Raw genomic sequence first — 10,380 nt, 5'->3', positions numbered from 1 at the left:
CATTAAGTCGCTTAAGAAGACTTGTGAATCTGCTGAATATGTGTAAAAAAATATTCTGGCGTAAGTGTTTGTACAAACATTTATCTATTATATTCTCTTTTTTATATTTAAAAAAAAAATACGTAACCCTAAGTCTGGAATATGACAGTTAATTTGAGAGATTCATTCGATTAGCAATTGCATGGTTGACTCTATTAAATAATGGCCGAATCGTAAGTTTTTTGATTAAATTATGTTCAATGTTGACTTTCTTTCTTTAGAAAAGATGATTATATTCCGTACGAGCATCGGGAGGTGCCCTTTCCCATATCGTAAGTGCTTAATAGAATCCGGAACTACATAACATTTACAAATTATTGTTTATTTATTGAAAGAAATCTTGGTGCGCTAATGAATGTTATTAAAGCAATTATTGGAACGGGTATATTGGTCGCGCCTATGGCGTTTCACAATGCCGGCTGGTTGAATGCGTTGATTAGTACAACTTTAATTGGTCTTATTGTCTTATATTCTAAACAAATATTGGTGAGAAAGTCGTTACGTGCGTAGAAAGTGTTTGTCATATAGCCATTTTGGGCTAATTCCAGATGTCTGGCTTGTATGAGATAGCAAAACGAAGACGAGTGCCAGTCTTTACGTATGCCGAAGGCGTGGTGGAAGCACTTGCTGAGGGACCACCGTGTATGCGTGGACTGCAGAGAGTATTACGGTTAGTATCGTATTTATATAAATAGAAGAAAATACTCGCACTGACTATAGGTTTGTTCGTCGAGCAAAAAATTTGTACGAATTTGTACGAATTATCACGATTTTTACCCAAATCGCGTTCGTGCAAACCAAAAAATTATCCAACACTCAAAAATTGTGAGAGCAAAGTGACAGTTCTCTTGGAGAGGAGTTGCAAATTCTTGCTGGAAAAAATTTTGCCAGCAAGAATTTGCAAACACGAAAATCATGTGGTTGTGGCGCATGGTTGCATTTTTGTCTACAGTAATTTGAATAAATTAGTTCTTTAAATTTAAAAATTTATAAACACGAGCGATTTTTTTATGAAAAAAGGAAGTAAATAATTGTTGTTATAATTAATTCCAATGATTTGAACTTAATTCGGCTGAAAAAAATGGTATTCGCAATCGGAATGCAATTGCAACCAGAGTCGATTTAAGAAACCCGACAGCTAGTACGATGAAGAAATTGAAATGTATGTTAAAGAAAGTCAGAACAACAAGAAATATACATGCATATCCTGTTTTTGGCCATCCGAAAGAATTTTAAAAATTCTATAAAAATTTTTTATGTTTGAAATGCAACCGTGGACGCCAGCTGGCAGCGACACTTGCAAATTCCTGCAAATTTGCGTTCGTGCAGAAATTTGCAAGTTTCTCAACTAGAGAGAGAATTTGAGAGAATTTTTTCTTACTCTCTGATATTTTGAGTGTTGGATAATTCTTGCTGGATTTTCGACGAACAAACCTTATATAAACAGTTAAAAAAGTATAATAGTCTAGATAGTCTAGACTTGACTTACGTAGGAAATCGTCAATGATAACTCAACACGTCAAGTCAGCCGGAAGCGAAAATATTTAGTTTTTATATTTTCCTTTTCAGCTTGGTCACTTTTCCGCATATAAGCAACTTCAAAAACTTCGTAAACCAAATAATATTGCGTTGGCCAATATATTAGGTAACGTTACGTAAATTAAGTCTGGACTAACTGAGCCCCAAGTTCGTAGAGGTGGAGGTGTTTTCGATGTTTTAAAGCAAAACATCGATTGTTGTGAAAAACGGCGTTAAAAGGCAAAACTAAGTTGGTACTTAAAGTTGTTCTTGACAGATAACCCATTAAAAATTACGTTACAAAGCCGCAAGTAGCTTTAAATATGAACTTAGTTTTGACTATGAATACGCCCGAATAAGTTTTTTCAAATAAAATAAATCAAAAAAACCTTTTGTGGAGCTATTTCCTTCCATGAAGGTAATATATATGGTTTCCAAATATGAACCATAGCGGATCATAAATACGGGTTTTTCTCTAAACCTGCGCTCCCTAGTGGATAAATTCGTCTGTCATATTACATTGTCATCGGGTTTTGCGCTAAGTTTAAAGTTTTAAGTTTCTAGCTCATCGGGAAGCTGGGTAAAATTGATAGCAAAATTAGTAAGTGAAGTTAAATAAAAGCTTGGTAAAACCTAACCGTTTTATTCACTGGGATTAACAAAAAACTATTAAGAAGAGAACGGCGGCCGCTGTGGTGTAGTTTGTATGTTTGCTGGTCGTGGGATTCGAACGCACTACCTCGCGGCATGCTTAATGCGCAATACAGCCGTCTGTCAGGGAACAATTTTGATTAGAGCCACTGCGCCGTTAACCCTGATTAACGTTGCTGTTGGTCTCTACTATACGATACTCTTATCCCAAAGTGTTTAGTAGAGATTTTCTATTAATTGTCTCTTTCTTTTATAATTACAGTTGCAGTGTGAACTCATTTCTTTTCGTTTATCATTTCGGTTCCTGTTGTGTCTACGTAGTTTTCATAGCGAATTGTGTGAAAGATCTTGGTGACCATTATTGGTCCATTTGGGATAGTCGAATATACATGTGCTTCGAAATCCTCCCACTATGTTTGATTTACTGTATACCGAACTTGAAGTCATTGGTTCCTTATGCGATGATCGCAAATTTTTCACTATTGTTTGGTAAGTTGGCTTATGGTGATTTCGTTTCTACCAAAAAATGTTGCCCTAGCACGTTACAAAATGTGCTTGATGTAACACTCAACCCTTTGAAAAGCCATGTTTTTGCCTTCTTGTCCTTGTCCAGCTCACGCATTTCATTATATTATCGTTTTAAGCAAACATCTGATTTTCAGGGCAACCATCTCCCCTGACAAATCTTCAAAGGGCAGAAAAGGTGCCTTTTTAAACGAACCTTTAAGGAACGAACACAAAATGTTTTCACCCTTTGCATATAATTTATAATCGAGTACGAAAAGAGAAAGGGGCAATCAAAAGGCAAAATTTCTTGGTAAAAAAGAAATCACCATTATTGAAATAAATTTAATACTAAATGTTTAAAACTTGTATGTGTAACTTAATATTTAAATGTCTATTCCGCCAAATTTTAAAACTTTTTCGCATTCTAGGTACTCTCGTACCCGGTAAATTTTATTACCATCTCATAAGCTGGTAATGAAGTAGGGACAGGTAAATTCGAGATTCGAATTTTCATCGAATTTTTGCCCCACAATCGAACTTTGTGGTGCAAAAATTCGGATAAAATCGAATTTTTGAAAAAAAAGAAATCGAGTTTTGTCTTTATTTGCAAAAGCTCTGCAACTTTCTTCTTTCTGACTAAACTTGCTATCAATATGTGTGTCTTGACGCCCTATTATTTTGTTCCTTGTTTACTTAAATATCTCGCTTTAAAAAGCAAAATCATACGTTGCCATTTAATGTAAGACTTTTTATTAGTTGTAAAAGTATAAACATACGTATAAATTTATATGTATGTGAAGTGAAGTACACACAAATTTCTTTTGTTCTTGTAACGCAAGAAAAATAAATAAAAGTACATACATTATACGTCTCAAAAAATTAGTTTCAATATACATTTCGTTATTTTTTAATTGATAGATACTAAAAAAATACATGATATAAATTTTCGGATTTTTCTCTGATACTTTTTGAGAAAAAAATGCTTATGTCGGTGATGGTTGATTTTTCCGACAGGGTGGTAAGATGATTAATTTTGGAACGAATTTCAAGCTTGGTTTGCAGACAAGCCGGTTAGGGAATTATGCCATCTTCAGGGTCATTTTACGTTCTGTCTGGTTCGAATTTTTGTCCTTAATTTATGTTCATTTATCTTAGATAATGTGATTTTCTTCGATGATTAATTATTAGATACTAGATCGCCCACACCTGCTTCGCTGAGTAAATGAAATTTCTACGTGCTACATTGAGCAAAATTTAGTTCAAGAAAACTTAATTAGAAAACAGGAGGTTTAAAATTTGTTTAACCATCTTCAAAATATTTTCAAATTAAAACCTTTGTCAGACGCCCCAAGGATGGTCATAGGCTAAACAAAATTTCGATCTATATAAAGAACGTGACACGTTCCATACAAACCGATATTTTCATATTGCATATCTCTGGAGGTGTTCATGGTAGAATACTGAAACTTGGCACGGCGATATATGAAATCAATCTTATACTCATGGAGAAAAATGGGCTATTTGGAAAAAGGGCGTGGCACCGTACAAAATATATATATAATTATTTTGTATGTGTGTTTGTGAGTGAAATCCTCCTAAATGCCCGGAACGATTTTAACAAAGCTTTTTGTATGCTTTTGGGTGGCTCTCTGGATAGTGTAGACAATTTCACTCGCCAGTTGGCGCTGGAGTTAAGTTATTACTAAAAATCTTATTTATGATTCACTTTGGCTAATATTCAGAATATGTATTGGTAACGGTAAAGGCAATACTACTGCCAAAAAAAGCTGCCAGGTGTCGCTGGAGTCATTACGAATAATCGCCAAGTTAGAAAAAGTGCCGTGAATATCAGATTAAATCGACCTGCTGCACCACTGAGTATATCGAACTCTTGTGTGTTATGATTAAAGCTTCATTCGGAGACACCAAGGCTGAGTTGTGCAGGGGTAAATCTCAAATCACCACCGATAAATCTACCGCCAGAACCATTGCGCGCATTTTACTGTAATACTTAATTTAAAATAATTGAATTTAATTTTTAAAAAGGTGGCCAACCTTGTGAAAGACTGAAATATTATGCAAAACTTTCAAACTAACGGTTTCTTAACAATATTTCGTTAGGCAACCATATTTTAATTCTTCAGATAGCTTGCGTATAATTAATTTAAATTTTACTTTTCAAACAGGTGGCAACCCTTTTCAAAATATATTCGAACTACAGCTTTTTTAAGCCTCATGACATTCATTTTTTAATATAATTTTGAAATAAGTAACTCCCTTAATTGAAGTTAAGTTTGATTGTTTTAAAGGGTGGCAGACCTCATCCATGAGTAAATAATGATTTTATATATCTAGATACCAAGTTCCAGTAATCTATCAAAAATATTTCCTGAGTAATGCAGTATGAAAAATTCCGTTTGTATTGAAGGTGCCACGGCCCTTGTCTAATCGAGATTAAATCTATCCTATATTTTAAGTTGGGCTAAATGACAGCAGTGTACAAAATTTCATGATGATCGGTTGAGTAGTTAAAGCGTGAAAGCGTGGCAAACAAACAAACTCACTTTCGGATTTATAATATTAGTAAGGAAGTAAGGATGCCATAGTGTCCTTTTTTTAGAAGCAGTTAATAGGTTCATCTTCGGTGTCTTGATATTAACATCCGTTATGTTTGGCATTTGCAAGTTATTTTATACACTCCTTGTTTATCCAATGGGTATATTTGATTTCTGTTCCATATCCGTCCCACGTTTTTATTTGTTCTAAATGATGTGCAAAGTTTGTGTTTCTGGAACAGATTTGCTAGTTTGTACTTTGACTTTCCAGTATAGGTTAATACCGCACAATTTTTGTCATTGTTCTCTTCTCTGTTTGACTTTTTGTTTCTGTGCTGCCTTCGGATTTCCTCTACCAGATCTCCCTTGTATCCTTTATTAGCCGCTATGGCATGTATTTCCTTCAGTTCTTTTTTGTTTCTTTCTTTTGTTAGACCACACACATACTCACCAGCGCAAGCATTGAAAAAATAGCCAGATTCGTTAAAACTATTGATTTAGCTATTCAACCACTACGAATGTTTTCTCCACCGTTGAAATGCACGATAAAAAACACACTAAACAATAAACGAATGCAAAGAACAAGAAGCAAAGATGCAAAGTGAATCACGAATGTGTTGCGTAAACACTCTTTGTCCCATTCAGCTTATACCGCCTGACTTATCGCGTAATTTTCTTTCGTATCGTTTTCGATCCGTGAACGGATGTTACGATTCGAGCTCAGGTTGATTCGCCGTTTGTAATTGAGAGAGCGAACCACGTGATTTGGTTGGCGTGGAAACGCCGTTTTAGAAAGGCGCAGTTGAGTAGTTCCGCTCAGCTCAACAGTTGGCAACTTTTCGCCATTTTTTCCATCACCAAATTTTATCGCTACTTGAATTCAACATGTGGTTAGCCTAAACAGCTGATCGAAAAGGCTTACGCCGTTTATATTAAATGTAACTCCGATTTGTTAGGAGGCAGCTGCAAATCAATTTATTTCATTTTACTGGTGTGTTAAATTATTTGCAGCCTTATCATGAGTTTCGTTTTCCCCGAACCGGTTCACTTTTCACTTTTGGTTTCCATGGTTTTACTGTGGGCGGATGACAAATTTCGGATGATTTTTGGAAACTCAGGATAAGGCAGTTTATAATAATAAGTACTACGTTTCTAAATGTATGTTTATTAAGATGTTTGCTTTATAATTATATACAGTTTAATTCGTTATAACATTGAGCGAATTTTCCAACAAACCGGCAGCTCCGCGTTGAAGTGGAAACACAACTTCATTCATCATTCATCAAGCCGTTTCTAACACTAGCCACACACGACGAACATGCTCGCTGTCGTTTGCACAGACGGTGAGCGGCTCATATGTGATCTTGTTGTTATAGTGTAAAAACAAAGTTGATCTGAAACCCAACACACACACACCCACAATTAAACTTAAGTGCCATTTAAATATTGATTTGAAATTGGCCCTAAGTCATTCGCTAAGTAATATGTGAATTACCCTGTTTCCACACAACACACATTCGTAATTCGTTTGGCAGCTCTACTTCTTGTTCTTGTTTTTCGCCATTTGTTATTTTTTTGGGTACTGAAAATATCGAAAATGGAGCAAAAATTTAAATTATATGAACGATTTTATTTTATATAGAGAATATTTTATTAACAAATTTTCCAGCAACTAGAAAAATTGTCAGCAAATATTACCAAGCCGGTGAAAACGTCGATATATTTCCAATAAATATTAGAGAAGGCACCGATTCGTTCGTCATTCGCACGGAAATTGGATCTCAATTACCTACAAATTAGGTAATTCGCTCTCAAAATTTTGTATGGCGAATTACGTAATTCGAAGTGTAATTGAATGGCGAATGACGAATGGGAGGGCGAAATACGAATGAGAGAGCGAATTGTGGAAACGTCGTATAACGATTATCCTTGTTTGCAAGAAGGCCAAATTACAGTACAATCAACTTTATTGTACAGCAAACACTATACTCGTTAAAGCAATTACACCACTGTACCAAACTTGCTAAACAATTGATCTCTGTTTCACAACCGAGCTTGTAGCTTGCTGATTCGCAACTGAACTTATAGTACGCTGTAGCAGCGCCTTTATATACGCGCGCTGCTTCGCACACATGGCAACTCTAGAACATTCTGACATCTATCGCACATTGTCTCATTCTCTCGCCGTTCGCAGTATTCTTCCACTTGAAAGAAGTTCTGCGCAAAAAAACTATGATATCACCCTTACGCCCTTCTGCCCATCTTTTTTTGGCAACACAAAACGGAGAATTCTACTTTGTAAGGGTTATGATCCCTAAAGCTGGTGCCAGATGAAACGCTTGCTTCGCTTTGCGTGATAGTTTCGATTGTACAGATATGTTGAATTGTATGAAAATGCACAAAGCATGCCATATAGATCGTTGCAGCTGCAGCGAGAAGCGAAACGATGGCCAACTCCCATCTTCTTGCGCGCGTTGACAATCAGCCGGTTTAATATTAATTTTGTTTCTTCCAAATTCGAGTTTTCATGCAGACACATAAAATTCAATTGCATTGCTAATATTTTAAAAGCTAAATATATAAAATCCACAGCAATTTTAACGAGAAAAAAGCAGTATAAAATTGTTTTCTTGGCGTTCAATGTGGCATACCTTTTGCGTCTCGCGCTTTACTGGCAAATTATAAATGTCACGCAACGCCACAAAGTTTTATCTGGCATCAAGTTCTGCGCAAAAAAATATGACCCTTGCCAGCAAAGTGCCAGACGCGAAAGGTATGCCACAATGAATGCCAAGAAAACAATTTTGTACTGCTTTTTTCTCGTTAAAATTGCTGTGGATTTTATATATTTAGCTTTTAAAATATTAGCAATGCAATTGAATTTTATGTGTCTGCATGTAAACTCGAATTTGAACGCAACAAAATAAATATTAAACCGTATGATTAGTTGTGTTTTTTTACAAATTATCCAGTAACTTGCCAGCAACTCTCCAGTAACTTTATTTCTAAGAATTCGCTCTCATAGAAAAAATTTGCAATAAAGTACGCGAACGCTTTTCCAGTAATAATTTGCAAGTTTCATGAACAGCTGATAAATTGGTTGTTTATTCGCAGCAAATTCCCAATAAAACAATATATTTTTGTAAAATTCAACAATAAAAACCCACAAACAGTTGCCTTATTAGTTTAAATTTCATCCAGCAACATGCGTTCAGCTGTTTTTCGTACTGGCAAATTCTTACAAGTAAAAATTTATCCAGTAAAATCCAGTAAAAACTTGCAACTTCAACTGTCATTTTTCGCTCTCTCAATTTCCCCTACTTTGCAAGTTTTTGCGTACGAAAACGCCAACACATGAAAATTCGTAAAAACTTTTACTGGATTTTACTGGAAATGAGTAAAAAAACGCAACTATTGTCAACGTGCGCAAAAAGATGGGAGTTGGCCATCTTTTCGCTTCTCGCTGCAGCCTGCAATGATCTATGTGGCATGCTTGGTGCATTTCCATACAATTCATCTTATCTGTCAAAGCGAATCTGTCACGCAAAGCAAAGTAAGCGTTTTATCTGGCATCAGCTTTAAGCTTCCGCTCCTTTTTCGGCACAAAAAAACTATGATATCCCCTCCCACTTGCTTGTAAATGCATTTATATTTTTTATTATCATCATAGAGAACAGAGCGGCGAATTCATATAAGAATTCGCTTGGGTAGAGAATAGTTACAGACAAGGCGAATACATGTATAAATTCGCCTTGGTTACAGAAACGAGCTACAGCTTAAAAAGTACTATCGATCTGCATTTTTAGTATTTCCATAGCTGACCGGTTGGTTATCTCGATTTGTTCTTTTATTTTGAGTTAAAAAATATTTCTCGGTTATGCACAAGTTTATTCACGTACTTACAATCATATGTATGTACATATGTAAATAAGTATGTACATATATTCATATGTCCGTTCATTGCCCCATGTTCTGCTATTAACACAAATAGTGATGTTGCGAGAAAATATCTTTAGTGTAGACAACACATAAACAAAAATTTAACTGGCAATGCTGGCTACACCTTTCACTCAGGGTTGCTATCGTAGCAAACTACATTAGCCGTACACAAACAACAAATACCATGGAAAATATTGCTTATTTACTACGAAAGGTGTAAGTTTAACACGCTCGCTACAGAATTTGCTATTGATTACTTATCGATTTGCTTGCGTGCAGAATAAATTTATTATGAATATTACTGCCGATGTTCAAAAGAGGACGAGGCTGAGAGTCGCGCCCAATAAAAAATGGTCAGAAAAAGAAGTTGATATTATTTTAGATTACATACAACGGTCAATTGATTTCGAGGTAAGAAAAACATCAACACTTCATTGTTGTACTCTTTCGCATTATTTTTCTAGGTGCCTTGCGCTCAAGCATATTACAGACAAATGATTAAGCTTACTGGAATTGATGCCGAATGGAATACACTCAGATGGAAAGTGAGAAATATGCGCATTGCTTTGAAAAAAGCAAATGACTGGCTAAGATCCCCTCAATGTGAGAGTATGACTGGCCCCACAAGAGAACATGAAATTGAAAGTAAGTAAATACATACATACATCAGTATATCGTCGGCTGAGTGGAATATCGCGTTTGTAAATTAAGTTCTGAGATAGTGCGTTCTTCAACCAAATTCTGACATAGGGAGTTTTCAAACCGTTTGTTAAGATACAGCGTTTTAGAACTGGCAGCTGAGATAGGGTGATCTTCCACACAGCCGAGGAAATACAACGATATATTTGTGGCATTTTGCTAAACAACTTAACTCGAGTTAGTCCATTTGCTCTTTATAGTAATATTTCATTGGGTTCACATTTTAACGAATAACTAGCCACAGGTGTGTTTGAAAGTGCATTTTCAGCAGAAGCTTAATAAAACGATAACAATTTTTAAGGGACACCTAGTATTTTTTAGTCCGAATTCAAACCTACTAAACTCTCTCAGGTTGTTTTATCACAAGTTCACAGATACATAGTAAATATGTATGTATGCAGGTATGTAACTTTAATAATTTTTATTTGCAGGATATGTTTTGAGCGTTTGCCCATATTATAAAAGACTAACC

The 10,380-nt window shown here is 35.4% G+C and overlaps 1 protein-coding gene across 1 annotated transcript; it reads left to right on the top strand.

Moving 5' to 3' along the window:
* Positions 1-201: 201 nt before the first annotated feature.
* LOC108379461 (proton-coupled amino acid transporter-like protein CG1139) lies at positions 202-2,697 on the top strand (the record flags this gene model as incomplete). The annotated part of the gene is made up of 5 exons (XM_017635814.1): positions 202-212; positions 261-311; positions 375-525; positions 588-709; positions 2,471-2,697. Coding segments are annotated over exons 1-5 (562 nt in total), but the record flags the coding sequence as incomplete, so codon positions are not given.
* Positions 2,698-10,380: the final 7,683 nt, after the last annotated feature.

The sequence above is a fragment of the Rhagoletis zephyria genome, unplaced genomic scaffold, assembly GCF_001687245.7.
Source record: "Rhagoletis zephyria isolate East Lansing unplaced genomic scaffold, Rhagoletis_zephyria_1.1 Rzeph_scaffold_16442, whole genome shotgun sequence".
In the NCBI taxonomy this organism is placed as follows: domain Eukaryota; kingdom Metazoa; phylum Arthropoda; class Insecta; order Diptera; family Tephritidae; genus Rhagoletis; species Rhagoletis zephyria.
The sequence above is the reverse complement of the archived record's forward strand: the minus strand, read 5'-3'. Positions and strand labels throughout refer to the sequence as shown.